Below are 19,097 nucleotides of genomic sequence, written 5' to 3'. Positions count from 1 at the left end.
GTTCCCTGACCAAGGATGGAACCCTGGCCCCCGGCATTGGTAGCTCAGTCTTAGTCACTGGACAACCTGAGAAGTCCGCAATCTGGTATTTTCTAAAACGACGGAAACAGAACATCCAAATGGCTAAAGAACTGAGACACCTGCCCCCTCCCACGATATTTCCATTAATTCAGGTAAGGAGGCCATGAAGGAACCCCACTAGTCACCTCGACCTCGTTAACCCAGACTCTGATCCCCGCGGGACGGGCCAAGCGGTCACCTGTCCCTGCGTGGGCTGGGCCCTAGGGACCCGCCACGTTTGACACAAAACTTCCCAGAACGAGGCGGGCCGAGCAGCACAGGTTCCGAACGGGCCACCCTGAATCCCAACTTCTGCCTTTGACGGGACAGACACACTCGGAGCTGAGGTGGGGGCGGGGGCCGTTTGTGGGGTCGCTACATCGCACATCTCACAGCACAGTGTCTTCACACCGACTCCACAGCGGGAAGGCAGGCCCCAGCGTGGTAGCTGCTTCCCGGGTCACCGCCCACACGAGTGGGTCATTTGTGAAAACGCACGACCCCTCCTCTGATGGATGCTGGTCGGAACCGCCGTGGCGCCTCACGTCAGGCACCTCCAGCCTTGGAAAGTTCTGTAAGGCTCTCAATGGTTCCTCCAGGGCCTCGGCGGGAGGGGCCTCGAGGACCACGCGGACCCGACCGGCGCAGGCGGAAGACGGCCGGGCCTGAGCCGGGAAGATGGAGGCCGCCGCCGTCGCCGCCCACCTAGCGCCAGCTATCGCGCCCCGCGCCCGTCAGTCAGCCTCGCGCGCGCGCCCGCCCGTCACTCTGCGCCTTGCGGGGCGGAAGGGGTGGGGCCACAACGCGAACGCGGGCGTCCCATTGGTCGACGACGGGGGTGGGGCTTGGCGCCGACGCCAGGCTGGCTCCGCCCCCTGCCCGCGGGAGCGGCGGCGGCGGCGGCGGCGGCGGAGGCGGTGAGCGCGAGCGCGGGCGCGGGCGGCGGCGCCTGGGGCGGCACGGGTGCCACCGCCGTTAGGCCGCCGCGGCTTCCTTGCCCCCAGCACCGGGCTCGGGGACGCCGCACTGGGGAGGCCAGGGGCCTGGTGAGCCCGGCAGGCTGCGCCCCTCGGGCCGGCCGTGGCGGCGGGGCTGGGCCTGGGGGGAGGGGCGAACCCCGAAAGAGGCTCCCCGGGGCGGTGATCCGCCGTGCAGCGGATCTCCCATTTCTCTTCATTGAATCTCTCTGCTCTCTGAACCTTTGCTCACTGAACTCCTCCTCTGCCTGAACCCCTTCCTCTGCGCCTTGAAGCCTCTCCTTTGCTTCTTGAGCCCCCTCCTCCCTGCCCTGAACCCACCCTCTGCTGTCTGCGCTCGTACTTCTGCTCCGTGAACCTGGCTTCCTCTCTCTGAATCGCCTCCTTGCTGTCTGAATCCCCACCTCTATTGCCTGAATCCCCCTCCCCTGCTAATGGGCCCAGTGTCCTGCTGTGGTGACCCACCCCCCAACTTTGCACAAACGAACCCCCACCCCCACCCCCCAGCTCCTCTTTTCTGTCAGCAGCCAGATCAGCCTTCCTGGTTGATGTAATGAATGGCCTGCAGCTGTCCCCGTCCTTTAAGAGCAGTCGTTTTTCTCCGATTTTATTTTTTTGCGCCGGGGTCAATTGTTAGCTCCCCAAACACGGGAGGGTTGTAAGCTTTGACCATTTAAAACGCCTCTCGTGCCGAGGTCAGAGGCAGGCCCTCAGCACGGGGACGATTTATTCAGGAGCCTTTTAAAAATAATCTAGGCGGAACCTTTGGGAGGGAATTTGACTGAATTTTATTTGTTAAAATAATCCAGGCGCCTCCCCAGGCATCAAGGCCAGTCATTTCTTTTTGGCATGGAGCCCCTCGGTACAGGATGATGGAACTGAACCATCTACTTGAGGATCAGCCAAGCTCACCTTCGCCCTTAAGAATTGTGGTTGCGTCGAAGCGGGAAGCAAATGATGTTATAAACCACCGTGCAAATTTTGTTGCAGGGCACATCGCGTCAGACCTTCAAGTACTTTGTTTGTGCCAAATCATTACCACTTGCCACATGAGTCTAAATCATGACGGATGCCAAGTATGTCCTTTGCAGATGGAAAAAGCGATTATGGCCCGCAAAGGTGACAGCCATTATTCTGTAATTTCAGGAATTAGAAATGACTTTCGGGTGACAAGTAAAATCTTTATCAGGAGATACCTAGGAGTCGCTTCAGCAAAATAATTGAGTTTGAACAGTTGGTGCTCAGATCTGTTGGCACCGGTCCTTGCTCCTGGTCTAATGGAGTTTTGGTCGAGTGCTTACAAGGTTACACTTCTGGAAGTGTCTTTTTTTTTTTTTTTTCCCTCACGCTTTAAAAAAAAAAAGAATTTAGCAGTGTCAGCTATAAAAAGGCATGTAAGGCTGTAACTCAAGGAAATTTTTGGCAAGCAGCCCTGATAGTAAATAACAGGACTGTCTTGGGGACGCTTTCCAGCAGTGTGGTGGGAAGAGGGCCAAATCCTGAGGCAAGACCCTGCTTTTGGTCTCGGTCTGCTGCTGTCCCTTTGTGCCTCAGTTTCCCTGTGTCTGCAGTCCTATCTTATATTCTTTAAGAATCATGCACTGCATTTGTGTTTATATGTCGCTACTGCTTGTCAGGGTCAGCTGTGTTTTTTGGCTTGTAACAAGGTTGTGTTTTTTTTTTTTTAATGTAGGTCCTGGCTGGAACTGAAAAGTCAGCCAAAAATAAGAGGAAAAAAGGATATTTTCTAAACGTTCAGATACTCTCCTTAGACAAAAAGTTAAGTGTTGTGTTTTTGTAGTCCTCCTGCATGGGATTTGTGATACCCCACCCCCCCCGCCAAAAAAAAGTGAAGTCTGCTCTTAAGTCTTCTCACTTCTTTGTTTATCAATGTGGTCACAGTAACCCGAAGAGGAAAACAACCAATTTTATTTTATGTATGTTTGGAAATTGAAGAATCTCTATGTGGTATTGATATCCAGAGAGATCAGTACAAAAATGGGATGGGTGTAAATTATATGCTGGTAGACTCTCGTTGGGGTTCAGGTAGGCCTGTTTCTTTCCTACAGATAGGTTTGTGTGACTTTCAGAAACGTGTGTCAGCCCCCTGCGTTCTGGGATATTTGATGTTTGAGCCTGTGCTTGTAATAAGAAACTGTTGTTTAGCATTCAGAAGGCAGATGCATGGAGGGCGCAGGGTACCATGTTACATCCCATGGTGGAAGGACACAGATGACTGGGGACGATTAAAATGGCCCAGGTTGCGCATTTCTGATGGGCGAATTCCTGATTCTAAGTAGAAAATGAAACAGGATCAGCCCCTGCTCCTGCATCTCCGGGTCCCCATCCTTCGACCCTTCTTTCTTTAGAGCCGATCCTAAGCCTGCTTAGTCCGCAGCTCACACTTTCCCTGAGGCTGGGAAAGTAATTGAATACTCGAGTTTAAAAGGGAAGCGCATCCTTTTAAACTAAAACACACCTGCTGGGCTGTAAACAGCTTTTAGTGACATTATCATCCACTCTGGAAATCTAACAAAGGAGTTATTTGTGCAGTTGAAAGTGGGATGTACCTCATAAAAGTCACAATTTGAATTCATTTTTACTCTTAAATCCAACCAGCCTTTTTCTGTCTTAAAAGGGGAAAGGAAAAAAAAAAAAAAAAGCCACATTCACAAGGGTCCTCGCTGCCTCTAACCTCAGGCGCTTGAATTCCTGGTTGGCAGTGACTCCTGGTTTGAGTGGAAGGGTGCGAAAGAAGAAAACGAATCTGATTCTTTTGTCATCTAAAGCAAAATATGTTTGCGAAGGTTTCGGTGGCATTGCTGGTGGCGCATAATGGGCGTCCCTGTCCCCGCAGGATTAAGGTGAAGAGCGCGGAAGCCAAGGTCCTGAGAAAGGTGCACATCGAAGACATCGCCTCCTCATTAGGTGAGAGCATGTTTTTCCGTCCCAGTGAGGTCTGGCAAGAGCACAGGGTGTTCTGGGAGAAAACAGACTTGGCCTTCTGGATGCAGAGTGACCCCGTTCCCTGTCTCTCCCCTTCCTTCAAGGAAACGTGATTTCCCTGAACTAGAGGAGCTGCTGTCTCTAACCTTCTAGAATCTGCTTCTTGAGCCCGTCCTGTCCTTGGCCCACGCCCCCGCCCCCCCGCCCCCGGATGGCCAGTGACAGCAGCATCAGGGCCCGCTGGCTCCGTCCACAGCCTGCAGTGCACTCAGAAGGGGTGCGCCTCCCCCAAGAAAGGGCAAGAGGCTTCTCTTTCTGTGTGGGGTTTTTTTTTTTTCCACTTATCTGTAGTAAGACTGTAAAACGATTCTGTTGCTGGTCTGGCCTCCGTCCAAGGTTTAAGAAGCAGTTGGGTGTATATTTACATTTTATCGCCCAAGCCTAGGGGAGAAAAAAATGGTGTCACTGCCATCAGCCTTTTGGCCATTGGTGTCTGCAGGGCTGTGGGGGCCAAGGGCAAGGGCAGGGCGAGGCAGGCTGGTAGTGGAGCCCTGACTCCCATCCCCTCAAGGGTCAGTGTCATAGGTGAGACAGACCTGGCTGGAGTCTGGCTGAGCTTAACCCCTGGTGCACTGCCCACTCCCAGACCCACTGGGTGCCTACCTAAGAGCTTATTCCACATGCAGAGAATTTTCTGTCTTGTGAAAAGATTGCCCAGGATCTCCCAGCGGCGACTGGGAAATAGGGTCTGTTTTCCTGCATTTTCAGGGAATGGCTTTGGCTCAGAGCGGGGTGCCCAGCTCAGGCAGCATCCACCACCACCTCTCAGCCGCCCTGATTGTTCGTGCAGATCGTGTTGGGGGGCTGGTGTTTATGGGCGCCTTTAATATTAAACAGGGCAGAGTCCTGTGCCGAAGGAGGTGTTATTTATGCCTGCTGAGTTCTGATATTGCGTCCGTCATCTTGTTCAAATAAAGGGTGCCAGAGCCGCGCATGGGAATGAATGAATAAACTGTGGTGGTGGGGAGGTCAGGCCGGAATCTTTGCACCTGCGATGCCGTCCACTGGCTTTGAAACGCCCTTGCAGGGAAGTGTGGACAATTTGCTGGCCCACAAAGAGCCTTTTAGGCAGCTGTTCTTACCCACCCCCACCCCCGCCGCCCCTACCCGAAAATACCCTGCCAGCAGTGTCCTTTATTTATTGACCGTGATTGAATTGAAATTGTAAGGCTGAGAGACGATTTGAGAAATATCTGAATACATTTTGTGGGCAGTATTGTTTTGAAATCTAGAGGAGTATACCAGCCCAGGCAGGGCAGGCTCAGTCAGCGTGCTTTCTGGGGAAAGGAAGCCTTGCAGCCCTGAACGAACAGCTGTGGTTTGATGCCCAAGTCCATGGTTCTGGGGAATATGCCGGTGAGAAGCATCACCCCCTCTTCAGGTGTGAGGACCAGCTTTGGCGACACACCAGAGCTGGCACGGTGTTTCTGGGTGCTGGAGCCTGGGGCCCACTCAGCACCAGGTTTTGTTCTCTTCCTCTGTCCCACAGCCTCACAGGACGGGACTCCTGCTGCGCCCCTGGAGGAGCTGACCTACCGGCGGTCACTCCGCGTGGCTCTGGATGTCTTGAACGAAAGACAAGGGAGCTCTTCCAGGGAAGGAACGACCCCTCGGCCTCCAAGAGTGAAGCCCATGGAACCAGCCTCCTGGCCCCCCAAACCTAGCCTTTCCCCATCATTCCTTGAAGACACGGTGGGCAGTCCGGGGCCAACAAGGAGGGAACGCATGTCCCAGAGGCTGTCCGGCCTGCCAGCTGGTGAGGAGGATCTGGAGTACGGAGTGGACCACAAGGAGGGGCTCAAGAGAAGCGGAGGCCTGGATGCCCCGGCTATGTGTTCAGCCAGCGGTGGCGCTCAGGACAGGGAGGCATCCAGAAAACAGCAGGCAGACTGGATGACACCTCTCGGTAAACAAGGGAGGAACCCGGCACAGGGACCCCACTCGGGTCAGAGAGTGGCTCCATCCTCAGAGGGAGCCGGCCAGGAAGATGGTGAGACAGGGGCCGGCCCGGCAGCCCTGTGCTCGCCTCCCGGAGGCAGGGACCTGAGTCCCCTGGATGGCTGTCCCGCAGAGCACCTGGGCCTGGACAGTGGCCAGAGGCCGAGGGCTCACATGAGTCCCCACAGCCCTGCTCAGCTCGGCCCTGCAGAGGAGGCAGCAGACACCCGGCCACTGGAGGAAGGTAAAGGCCCCAAGAGGGTGAGTTGGGAGAGGTTGGCAGTGGGTTCTCCTGTGGCCGATCTAGAGCCAGGCCCCAGATCTTAATGAGATCATTACCAGAACAGATCCTGAGTAGAAGTTTCCTGGGGCCTCTCTCTCTATCTCTCCACCATGCTCTAAGCACTTCAACTGCCTCCCATACTTGTGTTTTTATTTTTATTTGGCGGCGGAGGGACTGGAGGGGCACACGGTGGCCGCGTTACCGCCGTGTCTGCTCCCGGAGGATTAACTCCTTTCTCCTCCCATTGCAGAAGCCCTAATGCACTCCTGTTAAACTGGCAGGAATCTCAGAAGTGATTAACTCACTTAAAAGGCCCCTGACTTTTTCAGGATTCCCGCGTGCATGAGTTTTTGTGTGGCTGCAGCCATGCGCTATGGTTTTCTCTGTTGGGATGCTGTAGCATCCCACTTAGTTTTGAAATGCTAATTTGGAGATCTTCATTTCTGCATGGCTAGGTACCGCGCTCTGCCTGCCCACACTCGCTCCGGGTGTCTGCCTTTCTTCTTCCCCTTTCAAGGGGCCCCCTCCCCAGCAGTGGCAGTGAAGCAGGGACTACTACTTTGAAGGGGCCAGCCCCAGATCCGCATCCTCCCCATGTGGCCGAGTGTACCCTAGGAGGGACAGGCCCCTGGTTCATTCATCTGCCCTCCTCGCACTTGCGGCCACTCCTGCCCTGTCTCCTCTGTTGAACATGCTTTCACCGAGTGAGGCTGAGGGCAAGTCCACGTTGTGGTGGCTTTGCTCTCTGAGCTGATGTTCAGGGATCAGGGGGTGGTGTTCCCTGGGTAAGTCCCCAGTATTGTGACTAGTAAGGTCTGATCTATCCTTGTTGGCAGCCCGACCATTGTCTGAAGAGTTTATGGAGCCGAGCGCTGTGAACTCTCTCCTGGAGGAGGACGAGGATGACGAGGAGCCCCCGAGAATCCTGCTATATCACGGTGAGTGACTGGCACCTTCCTGGGGTAAGGTCCCTGACATCCCCTGTCCTGGGGAAGGTGTCTTCGCTGTTTGGCTTTTGTCCTGAACCCAGACCTCACAGAGAGGGAGCCCTGGCTCCCCTCTCTCAAGGACAAACACATGCCGGGGGTTGGGGGAGGCTCCCAGGACGCCATTTGGAGGGAATGGCGGAGGGCGGCCAAGTGAACAGATGGGCTCTGTCACCACCGTTGGGTGTGGCCTGGCGCTGCCTCTCAGCCCTCCCAAACAGTGTCCCCACAGCAGGGTGGGCGCCCCTCCCAGGTGTACGCAGGCCCCCCGCCCCGGCGCTGAGCAGTGCACAGGTCAACTGCCCTGTCCTCCCGGGCAGGGATCGGACACAGGCCCAAGCATCCAAGCCAGCCATGGGAAAGTTAGTTGCCTTGAACTAAACAGTTGAGGACTGGCTTCAGTTTTCCACTCACCCATTAACCATTCATCTTAACGTAGTCTAGTTTTGTTTTGTTTTTAATCTTTTTAGCCTGAGATATTTGTGCATTCAGAGACTGTGGCTAGAGCTGCACGGGGTGGTCTGGGGGCCCTTCCTGCCTGGCTGGAAGGCTGATCTGCTTTCTTGGGTATTTCCCATGGGCTCTTCCGATTGTTCTTATGGTGGCTGGTCATCCTTTACTGGGAGGGACGGTGGGGGTGTGGGTCACTCACCAAGCCCTACCCTGCTGTTGGGGGTCTAGATGCATCCAGCCTGGGGGCCTGCAGTGTGGGCTCCTGGGGCATCACTGGTATCAGTTCCCGCAGGCACAAAAAGGGGCCCCGTACCTTCCTGCAGAGGGCGTTTCTGTCCACCTGGAGGGGTCACTCAGCCCCCGGAGGCCCTAGAGTTAGCTCCTTTCTCCTGCTTTTGTCTTCCATGGGTTTTGGTTGCTGGTGTTTGGCTTGACTGCACCTGTGACTGTTGTCCTGGGTGGCCCTGTGCTCCTCCCGAGGGTGACCAGCTCTCCACTTGTGCCCCAGGTGTGTCTCCTTCCTCCATCACGGCCCCCTGTCCCTCAAAGCTCTTCCTATTGTCATATGCTGCAGCTCGGCCATGAGCCTCACTCTGGGGTCTTCGAGCAGCCTCTGTTCCCTGCTTGCTTTTGTTACCTGGTTTTTTAACGTTGAGTTATTTACTTGTTCTGGGTTTTGTTTTTTTTTTGGTTGCGAATATAGTTAAATTTTATTCAGAAATCATTTGTAGTTACCTTATGATTATTTAAATAGTTCTTCTCCCCCCCCCACTTTTTAAAGCCCCCAGTTTCTCAGATGAGCTTCTCAGAAATTTACTCCCCGTGTGGGGTCCTCACTGTGTGCCACGGTCTCCTTTCTGTTTATGTGCTACGTTTAAAAAGTGCTTTGCCCTGGAGTAATCTGAGACTCAGAAAAGTGGCAGAGGTGGCACTGCGCCCCTGCTGGTACACGCGTGGTCCCCACCAGGAAATCCATGCGCACCCCAGCTGCTGGTGGCCAGCACCTAGGTTCCAGGGTCAGGAGTGCACCCTGCCTTCCCAACTCTTGGGTCTGTCCCAGGCACCACGTTAACACTGGGCTTGAGCAGCATTTCTGTGGTTGTGTTTTCTCAAGCAGCTTTGTCTGGTGCTCAATATGGATCTAACATGTCTCTTTTTTGCTTTTTTCTTTCCTTTAAATTCTAGAACCACGTTCATTTGAAGTAGGGATGCTAGTCTGGCATAAATACCAAAAATACCCCTTCTGGCCGGCCGTGGTAAGAACACCTCTCTGCTTCCCGCTCGGTCAGTTGGTTCCCTAGTGTGCAGCCCAGGGTGCCCCATTCTAGACACTGGGCCCGGACAGGGTTTTCACTGTTGTTGCTGGTGAAACGGTGGGTCCGTGAGCAACAATGTAGAGACAAGTTCACCTAAGCAAGGGGTCTCAGCCTCCCGGCACTGCTGAGAATGAACCTCGTAGGTTAGGTTTTCACCAAGCAGCTTTAGAAAGGCCAACTCTGAAAAAATGCCCAGTATTTGCTCATTTTAAATTTTGTACATTTGAGTTTTTTGGTTTGTAGGTTAGGGTGTAGGTCTACCACGTATGTAATCGCAGGTGTTTGAGGTTTTGGCTGTACCCTCAGTGGGGTGGACACCCTTAAACATGGTCGTACCTCCTCCAAGTGCCTGAAGGGTGCACACAGTGGGTCAGGTGGAGAATTTTTGAGCCAGGGCACCACCCACCTGCCTTTGCCCCTTCTATTTTCGCCTGAATTTATCCTGTGTCCTCTTCCAGCAGGGACAGGATTCTCAGGGTTCTAGCTATAGGTCTTTAATTTGGGGAAGAGGCAGTGAATTGGAAGGTCTCTGCCCTGTGGAGCAGCTTTCTTTGCTGTAGTGAGTCTCGGCTCACGCAGTCAGCATGGCCTCCAGGCACGTGACTGGCAGTCTTGGGAAGGACAGGATTAAACCTGCATGGTGTCTGTGGAAAAAGCTTGGCCATGTAGGTGAACCTGGCTCCCCTGCAGCTCCTCGGCAGTTGGGACCTGACCGTCGGGGCTCCTTCCCTTCCTCTAGCGCTTGCTTGCCGGAGGCACCATGTCCCCCTGTGGTTGGCAGCCTTCTCCGTGCCCCTCCCTGTTTACCAGTTCCCAGGGGAGCTTTTGGTTAACTGGGGCCAGCACTGTAAATTCCCAGTGAGTACAGGAAATGGGGTAGTCAGGCCAGCCACCCCCTGGCTGTGGACCTCCCCAAGCTCGCTTTACTTGTCCCCCAGAATGAGGAGGAACGTGCCCTGAGCCTGAAAAGACTCAGCGGGAGGAAGGGCACTCACAGCGGCTGGTTCCTCTTTTATAAAACTGACCAGAACCCACCCCACCCACTTCTGCTCAGCTGTAACAGTGCTGGGAGCCGGGTAGTGCTTGCTGAGCATTTCCTCGTGTCAGCTGTGCCCTGGTCACCCCGGGCCAGCCACCTTTCTTGTCACACACTTGACAAGGTGACACCACGAAAGTGTTGAAAACACAAACACAGCCTCCTGGGTCCTGGGTGCTGGACACCTTGTGTTCTTGGGTCTGCCTACAGGTCAAGAGCGTCAGGCGGAGAGATAAGAAGGCGAGCGTGCTCTTCATTGAAGGGAACATGAACCCCAGAGGGAGAGGGTAAAGCACCGTTATCTGCTCTGCCCAGTGCTCTAGGTGGGGGGGCCCTGAGGTTGACCCCTGATGGAGCACCCCCACAAAGGCTGTATTGAGACACCTGGCCAGACAGTTGGGTTTTCCAGACTGCTTGTCGGCTTCCAGAATCAGCCCTGCTGGATGGCCATTGGCCCCCACAAACCACAGCACAGTTCACTCCCTGAAGGCCTGTGAGCAACCCCCTGCCAGGTGACCATTTGGTAATCCCCACAGACCTTTATCGTGGGACAGAAGCACCGTCTGCCCAGAGCCAGTCTTAGAAACACCCCACTGCCAAGGAGGGGGTGCCTAGGGACCCCTGGAGGTACACCTGGCTCCCTGGGGCCTCCTCCCCCATGAGTGGGGCTCTCCCAGAGGAGGGCTGCTTTTGGGTCATGAGATGGCACCAGTCCCATTAATCTCTGCTTTCTGCTCCTAGTATCTCAGTGTTGCTCCGACGACTGAAGCACTTTGACTGCAAAGAGAAGCAGGCGCTTTTGGTGAGTGGGTGATTCCTTATGCTTCTCTGAGCTGCTGGCTTGGTGGTTGGTAACCCTGTCCCCTGCCCCGATGTGTACTTTCAGACACTGGCCATCGCAGGAGTGGCACTCGGCCCCGCCTCCTCTGCTGGAGGTCATCACCCTAGAGTCTCAGCCTCCAGGGAGGCTGCCCACCATTCCCCCTGACCCTGTGCAGGGTGGCTGTTTGGTAGTGGACAGGGTGCCCCCTGGAGGGGAGGTGGTAGGGCTCAGGCTGAGGCCAAGGGCCCTGAGCTGCCCCCAGATGGGGTTGTGATTCTGTGGACTGCGCTCCTCAGGGAGGCCGCCTCATGGCCCTGTGACCCGCCTGTCTGCGCCCTGGGAGCTGGTGCAGGCAGAGCACTGTGTCTAATTTGAGATAGTGCTTTGTGTCAGCTCCACCTTGATGCCAGCGTCTGCTTGGCCCAGTCAGAGGGTTCAGGCTCTGTATGGGATGAGGCTTCCCTGCTTGGGAAGCAGCGTCTTGGACGTGGACAGTGAGCTAGGGCCTAGGGTATGTGGGGGCTGTTTGGAAGGCCGGCACCTATGTGGCATCCTTGGGCTTTCAGGAATGATGGTGGGGGGCAGGAGGAGAGCAGGAATTGAGGTTGAGATCATGTGCATTAAATACCAGGGGGATGCCTAGGTTTGCAGAGATGGCATGTTGTCCATAAATGACCTGATATCTGGGCATCCCTCGCTATTCTCCTATTTCCTGGAAATGGGCTGTGGGAGTGGCTGTCTGTCCTGGGGCCAGACCCCAGTTGTCCCAAGTGCCTGTCAGCGAGCCTGGCCACGGCCCAAGCACTCTCCTCACCCTAAGTTTCCTGCCTGCTCCCATCAGACACCTGTGGGTCTTGGGCTGGTCTCGCTGGTCCTCCCAGCTCAGGGGTGTCCCACCCTGGGGGCAGCACCCTCCTCCCACCAACACTCTGGGAGGAGTGTTTGTTTGGAGTCGCAGGCGCAGAGGCTTCTCCTGTGGGCTTAGTCTCACACACCCTATGTCCTCTCCTTCTGCTGGCCCATCGGCTGCAGTGGGGTGGGGTCTCTCCGTTCCTGTTCTCAGGTCTGTGCTTCTCTCTTGGCCCTGAGGGCTCGGCCCATGAGTGACCATTTTCTGAGCAGCCTCGGCCTCAGACGTGCCTCGGAAGCCCTGCTCAGGTTCCTTCCTGGCCGAGGGACTGAGGACACAGGATGAGGGAGGCGCTGCCTGCGGCCTCCTGCTGACAACCGCCGTCCGGGTCTCATTGCAGGACGAGGCAAAGGAGGACTTCGCCCAGGCCATCGGCTGGTGTGTCTCCCTCATCACTGACTACAGGGTCCGGCTCGGTGCGTGGGGCTGGGGCAGTGATGTGGGCTTCCCTTCATGTCCCCAGGGTGAGCACAGCCTGGCCCTCAGGTGGGCTTCTCCTCTCCATCCTGGCTCCAAACAGGACAGTTTCCTTTGCATGCAGGTGGTTTCCATCCACAGGGGCTCACTGCCCGGGGCGGGGTAGGGTGCTCTGCCAGTTCCTGATCGCAGTCGAGGTGTACACCCGGCAGGCAGCTTGGTACCGTCAGTCCTGTGTAACCAGCACCCCTCCTGCCCTGCAGGCTGTGGCTCCTTCGCCGGCTCTTTCCTGGAATACTATGCGGCTGACATAAGTAAGTCACCAACTCCTTCAAAGCAGGATTTGCTTCCTAGCCATCGAGAAGCGGCAGTTTCTCTGTCTGATATCTGGATGGGCTGTGCAGTGGGCAGCGCGTCTCGAGCCTGAGGCTGACCGTGCAGCCGCCCCCGAGTCTCCAGGCCCCACGGATCCCCCTGCTGAGGGGCCCCCACCTACCGTCTGTACTTGTAGCCACTCGCCAAGTGTGCAGAGCTGGGGCATCTGGGTGGCTCATCCCCTCTGCCTCGTCCTGGGCATTTTCAGTGGCACTGGTCCTTATGGAGCAGTGCAGATGAGCTGATTTTGGTTCTGTGGGGTGGGCAGTAGGGGGCAGAGCTGGGAAGGGCGGTGAGGGTCCTGTGGGGGTTCCTGCCCAGATGGGGTGTCCTGGCCCCTTCCCACATGGTTGCTGAGGGCGCCCAGTTAGGGGAAGTTTTCTGCTTCCTTCACAGGCTCCCCTGTCCGCAAGTCCATCCAGCAGGACGTCCAGGGGACGAGGTTCCCCCAGCTGAGTGGGGGAGATCCCGAGGAGCCTGTGGCTGGGAGCCCACAGGGCAGGAGGCCAGCCTACAGGAAGGTGCTGCCCGACCGCTCGCGGGCCGCCCGGGATCGGGCCAACCAGAAGCTGGTGGAGTACATTGTGAAGGCACGGGGCGCCGAGAGCCACCTGCGGGCCATCCTGAGGAACAGAAAGCCATCCCGGTGGCTGAAGACCTTCTTGAGCTCTGGCCAGTACATGACCTGTGTGGAGACCTACCTGGAGGACGAGGAGCAGCTGGACCTGGTGGTCAAGTACCTGCAGGGTGTGTACAAGCAGGCAGGCTGCCAGCTGCTGGCACGTGGGCACGGAGACGGCATCCGTTTCATCCTGGACGTGTTACTGCCTGAGGTGAGTGGTCAGTGGGTCCTCCACGTGCAGGGTGTGTGTGGGGGGGGAAGGTCTCCCAGGGCGTGCAGCGAGGTGGAGGGGCCAGGTGTCGTTTTCCATCCTCTTCCCTGAACCTGGTGCCACCTGAGCCTCAGTTCAGAGAGGGCACTGCGGATGGGAACAGAACGTGTGGGACTGCCAGAAGGCTCAGGAACACTGAGCTTTGTAACCGCAGAGAATTTCAAGTACGTTAAAAAATAAAGCAACTCTGTGAACCCTCATGTGTCCATTCCCATCTGCAGCAGTGGCCTTGCTCCATATGCTCCTCCAGCCCCTTCTTCTGGACACACTGTAATGTGAGTGTAGGAAGGGTGACCCTGCCCCCTGGGGACACTGAGGGTTTCTGAGGTTGTCACAAGTCGGATGCTTCTGGCATAGAACAGGACGCTGCTCTACCCTCTACAGCCCAGGACGGCCCCATGTCAGCCGTGCCCAGGTGAGGGATCCCTGGTTGGAACGAGAAGGACTTTGTAAGAATTTTGAAGTGACTGCAATACACTTTCATCTGGAGTAACTAACAGTGATCCTGTGATACCAGACATCTAATGTGTATTCAGTTTACCACTTTGTGTTTTTTGTTTGTTTTGGTTCACTCAGATTTTTACAGCTGCTTTTTGTTTGGCGGCCTGCCTTTTTTGGAGGTGGGGGAGGGCGCTGCTTATCTTGCTTATGGAATCTTAGTTCCTGACCAGGGATTGAACCTGGCCTTGGCAGTGAGAGCACCAAGTCCTAGCCACTTGGCGCCAGGGACATCCTGGGTCCTGCCTTTCTCTGCTTTGAGTGCCATGAACTCTCATCTTGACGATTTCACTGGGAGCAGAGATTTCGCAGATGGTGTGCATGTGTGAGTCCGGTGCTGGGAGGGCCCTGGCGACTGGACTGTCCACCTTTGTGGTCTTCTCCAAGCCTGGTGTGAGTGGCCACACACGGCCCAAGCCTGACCCGTGCTGCCTCTTTGCAGGCCATCATCTGCGCGATCTCAGCAGTAGATGCAGTGGACTACAAGACGGCCGAGGAGAAGTACATCCGAGGACCGGCGCTGAGCTCCCGGTGGGTGGGCCACACACTGTGTCCCGAGGGCTCTGTCTCTGCATGCCGGTGGCTGGGCCTTTGGGCCGCTGGTCTGAGTGGGCAGAGCTGCTCCCACCTCATCTGAACTGATCCTCAGGGCTGACGTCCACCTCCCCCTTGTCCTCCCCTGTCACCTCGCTGCCATGGCTGTTTGAGGAAACCTTGAGATTAAGCGGCAGCTGCCGCCTGCCATCCCTGGCTGGCAGGAAGAATGCAGTGATCAAGATGTTCCTCTACATCCATGGTGAGCCGCCCCAGGCTGGCCTCCCAGCCCCTAATCCCGGCTCTGGGCCTGCTGCCAGGCTGGCTGGGAGCAGGCCGGCCGCGTGGCCCTGACAGGCTGAAGACTCAACTAGGGTCTTGGGCCAGGGCCGAGCAGGCACTCACAATGGAGTCTGTCCCTGGTCTCAGTGGTCAGCTGGCCATCCATGTAACCGCATAGAGAGCAGGTGCTCTCGGAGACCGAGGTCCAAGTGGCCCCTCACCATCCAGTGCCTCCCTCAAGCTCAGGCGCCAGTCAGAGGGTGTCCTGTCTCAGGCGGCGGGGTGGGGGGTGCTGTGTGCTGCACAAGTCACTGTGTGCTGCCTTGGGGACACAGTCCAAGCGGCTGAGCCTGGGCGGCCAGGGTTCCATTGGGCTGGGTTTTAGTTGTCCAGCAGGTCCATCCCAATGTACCCACCTCCCCCATCTTCTCACACCATAGTTGCGTTTAGTTCTTATACACAGGTCATTGAACCTTCACACAGAGACAAGGTCAGGTCTCCTTGTGGGGTCCTTAGGCTGCCGTGTCCCATTTCCCTCAAGGGCATCCCCTTCAGGGTCACGTTTCTTGTTTAGCCTGAGAGGAGCGGCCACTCACCTACCTGATAATAGATAGTCACTTAAGGCCGACTTGATACTTCATCTTCTTTCTTTGTAGTTTATTTTTTTTCCATTGTGGTGAAATATACATAATATTCACCACGTTCCCTACTTTTAAACATACATCGTAGTGGTATTAAGCTCATTCATATTGTGTAGCATCCGCGCCATCTCCAGGACACTATGAAACCGTGTCCCCACTGAACACTCACTTCTTGTTTAAGGGATGACGGAGGTTGTTCGTTTTTAATAGACATGTAGTTGATTTATAACGTTACATTATTTTCAGGGAAACAGTAATTCAGTATATATGTATGTTTGTGTATATATCTTTTTTTTTTTTCAGGTTCTTTTCACTACAGTTTGTTAGAAGATATTGAGTGTAGTTCCCTGTGCTTTATAGTTAATCTTTGACATTTATTTTATACATAGCAGTCTGCATCTGTTAAACTCCTGATTGATCCTTCCCCTAACCCTTCCCCTGTGATGACAATAAGTTATGTCTGTGAAGTCTGTGTTTTGTAAAGAAGTTCTTTTGTGTCATATTTTAGATTCCACATATAAAGTGATATCACACAGTATTTGTTTTTCTCCATCTGATTTACTTCATTTAGCATGGAAATTTCCTGGGTGGTTGGGACACCACATTCTCTCTACTGGGATCAGGTTCCATCTGTAGCTGGCAACTAAGATCTGGCACAGCATGCTGTGTGGCAAAAAAAAAACTACAAATATTTCACTTAGTGTAATAATCTCTAGTTGCATCCATGTTGCTACAAATGACATTATTTTATTCTTTTTCATGGCTGAGTAGTAGTCCATCGTGTATGTGTATACATCTTTATCCAGTCATCTGTTGATGGACATTTGAGTTGCTTTCATGCGTTAGCTGCTGTCAGTAGTGCTGCTATGAACATTGGGGTGCATTATCTTTTGAACTACAGTTTTATCTGGATATTTGTCCAAGAGTGGGACTGCTGGATCATACGGCAACTCTATTTTTAATAATTTTGAGGGGAGCCTCCATCCTGTTCTCCACAGTGGCTGTACCAATTTACATTCCCACAAACAGTGGAAGGTTCCCTTTTCTCCACACTGTCTCCAGCATCTGTTATTTGTAGACTTTTTAACAGTGGCCATTCTGACCAGTGTGAAGTGAGACCTTATTGTAGTTTTGATTTGCATTTCTCTATAATGAGTGATGTTGAGCATCTTTTCATCTGCCTTTTGGCCATCTGTCTTCTTTGGAGAAATGTCTATATAAGTCCTCTCCATTTTTCAATTGCATCATTTGTCTTCTGGTTTTGGAGTGGTATGGGTTGTTTGTATGTTTTTTGGTTATGGAGTGGTACGATCTGTTTGTATATTTTGAAGATTAAGCCCTTGGCAGTCACATCACGTGCAAATATTTTCTCCAAGTCTGTAAGCTGATGGTTTCCTTTGCCTTGCAAAAGCCTGTAAGTTTGATTAGGTCCCATTTGTTTATTTCTGCTTTTATTTCTGTTGCCTTGGAAGATTGTTGACGTTTATTAAAACAAAATTACTGAGTAAAATGAGGTGATCTCCTTTTGTTTTTGCAGGGAAAAAGAAATATTTGATAACCAGCTCCTAGAAGAACGGAATCGGCGATGCTGAAGCAGGCGGTGGCAGTGCTCCATGCCTGCGCTCTGGGGGCCGGGCAGGCCGTTTGCCTCCTTCTGTCTGTGGGTTCTGTTTTCCTGGCTCTTGTGGAAGGTATACTTCCCAACAGAACAGGCTTTTAAAGAAAAGAAACACTTTATTTTTTATTTTATTTTTTTTTAAATTTCACATCATTACCTGTGACTGTACTGTGTAGGTTCATAGAAGGTGCACATTTGTTTTTTATGTTAAAAAGCATTGTATCTGACATTCAACAGGAGTTTTAAAGACATACGAGTGTGCTGCTCCCGGCACAGTGTGTTTTTCCATTTGTTTCTCTCTTCTGTGCGGTTCCTCTCACACTGGCTCCTGAGTTTGCTGTGCCTCTGTTCTGTGTTTTTGAGAAAACCCGGTGTTTATGAGAGGCAGCCCAGAGACCAGCTGCCGTCCGCACTCTTGCCTCTGCTGGCACTCGGGCAGGGGAGAGGCAGACCTTGAACCTCTCCAGCCACTTCCTCCTCGGTCTCTCTGTGGGTTTCTCCACCCAGCCCACTCCTGGGCCGGTGTGACAATCCCTAGTGGTCATTGCTCCCATCCAGCCTGGCCAGGGTCACTGTGCATGTGGCCTGGGCTGTGGGGTTGTGGCCTGGCACCTGCGGAAACCAGCCCTTTGTTTTAAAGCCAGAGCATGGATAGGTCCCCTGCCGCCCGAGGGTCCCAAGCTAGGGGCCCCCACTTCGGAGACAGTTGCCTGAAGGCTGGGTCCTCTGTGCGGTCACAGAAATTCTATACACCACAGATTATGTATTCTAAGCTGACGGAGCTGCTTGTGGAAGGAGACAGCCAGGTCCCCACTGTGATGGCTGCACCACAAAGTCTGAGCCTGGCCAGTGGGGAGAGGTTCTTGTGGGGGTTAGGGAGTTGGAGGGGTGAAGGAGTGGGCCCTGACCAGAGTGGAGTGGTCCAGGAGGAAGGAGGTATAGCCATCACTGCAGGCACCAGGAACCGGCATGTGACCTCTCTGCTGGTTTTGCATGACCCTGAGCAGAGGTGCAGCCGCTGGCCCGAGGTCCGGCTGAGCCACCCTCCAAGGAGACCCCAGGGGTGTCCTGGCTGGGCTGACGTGGAAGGACTCACCCGCTTCTGGAAGGTGCTTTGACAATGAGCCTTCTTGAAACAGGTCCGGGTGGAGAGCAGTACGCTCTTGGGGGCAGGGGACCACATGAACTATTCCATTACCGTTGGGTATTTTTATATATCTGTTCTGAGGTCTGCTTGTGGAACTGAACTGTTGAGACTGGAATTAAAGGCCGTTTTGCAGCCCTGCTTATTCTTTTCTGGGATCCGCCTGCAGCCCACCATGTACAGGCACTCAGGCAGCCACATTGTCCCCAACAACTGCTTCTGGAGGCCCTTAACCCTGCTGGGGAGGGGGTTCCCACACCAGGCCGAGTAGAGCAGGTGTCTATAGATGCACTGTGCCCTGCTGAGCAGATGTGTTGGGGGCTTCTGCCCCCCCCCCCGGTGTCTCAGCTCTCACTGTGTCTTGTGTTCTGTGGATTCTGAGCATGTCTGTCTTCAAGCTTTGTCCATCCACCAGGGCAGGCGGTGGTGGGTGGGACCTGCTGATGCCCCCAGGTGGTATCAGGCAGCGGTAAGGAAGCTGGAGCCAGCTGACCCAACTGGCTCACCAGGTGAGGGATGTTCAGAAGGGCCTGCCAGCTGGCCCCAGCTCCCTGGGGAAGTCAGCACACGGATTGCTTCTGAAGCATCAAGAAGACATACCCAGCACAGCACCCAGCACAGGAGTGCAGGCAGGGGCCCCCACCAGCTGGCCTGTGGCCTCCTGCATCCCTGTCCTCCAAAGCCCCAGATTCCCTGCACCCCGTCACCTGCGGTCCCCCCTCAGCCGTCCTGGGCTCCAGCCAGCTAGAAAAAGCTGCCTGCGCCTCTGCACGGCCACCTTGCTGCCCCCAGGTCTGGTCATCTCCCACGTGGTCACACTCCCAGTCTGCCCTCCCTGACCCTCCTTCCACCCAGACCCCAGAGCTCATCAGTACGCTCTTGCTGCATTTGCTTCACCTGTCTGGCT

At 54.6% G+C, this 19,097-nt stretch overlaps 1 protein-coding gene across 4 annotated transcripts; it reads left to right on the top strand.

The window, feature by feature from the left end:
• Positions 1-902: 902 nt before the first annotated feature.
• PWWP3A (PWWP domain containing 3A, DNA repair factor) lies at positions 903-18,325 on the top strand. Of its 4 annotated transcripts, XM_027546602.1 has the most exons (15): positions 988-1,106; positions 2,028-2,156; positions 2,731-2,816; positions 3,895-3,965; positions 5,533-5,949; positions 6,115-6,225; positions 7,101-7,202; positions 8,889-8,959; positions 10,266-10,342; positions 10,797-10,857; positions 12,129-12,204; positions 12,469-12,519; positions 12,977-13,413; positions 14,414-14,502; positions 16,966-18,325. In XM_027546602.1, exons 2-15 carry the CDS (start codon positions 2,100-2,102, stop codon positions 17,018-17,020), a joined length of 1,761 nt encoding a protein of 586 aa, XP_027402403.1. In that variant the 5' UTR covers positions 988-1,106; positions 2,028-2,099; the 3' UTR covers positions 17,021-18,325. The 4 variants fall into 4 exon arrangements, with proteins under 4 accessions (XP_027402401.1, XP_027402400.1, XP_027402403.1 ...); XM_027546600.1 differs by lacking the exon at positions 988-1,106 and adding an exon at positions 903-977 and having other exon boundaries at positions 5,533-6,225; positions 16,966-17,319; XM_027546599.1 differs by having other exon boundaries at positions 978-1,106; positions 5,533-6,225.
• Positions 18,326-19,097: the final 772 nt, after the last annotated feature.

The sequence above is a fragment of the Bos indicus x Bos taurus genome, chromosome 7, assembly GCF_003369695.1.
Source record: "Bos indicus x Bos taurus breed Angus x Brahman F1 hybrid chromosome 7, Bos_hybrid_MaternalHap_v2.0, whole genome shotgun sequence".
In the NCBI taxonomy this organism is placed as follows: Eukaryota; Metazoa; Chordata; class Mammalia; order Artiodactyla; family Bovidae; genus Bos; species Bos indicus x Bos taurus.
The sequence above is the reverse complement of the archived record's forward strand: the minus strand, read 5'-3'. Positions and strand labels throughout refer to the sequence as shown.

Coding starts and splice junctions, on each gene's coding strand:
- PWWP3A (XM_027546599.1), top strand. CDS start 2,100: ATGACGGATGCCAAGTATGTCCTTTGCAGATGGAAAAAGCGATTATGG. Junction 12,205..12,468: donor TGACTACAGGGTCCGGCTCG/GTGCGTGGGGCT, acceptor CCTGCCCTGCAG/GCTGTGGCTCCTTCGCCGGC. Junction 14,503..16,965: donor GGACCGGCGCTGAGCTCCCG/GTGGGTGGGCCA, acceptor TTGTTTTTGCAG/GGAAAAAGAAATATTTGATA.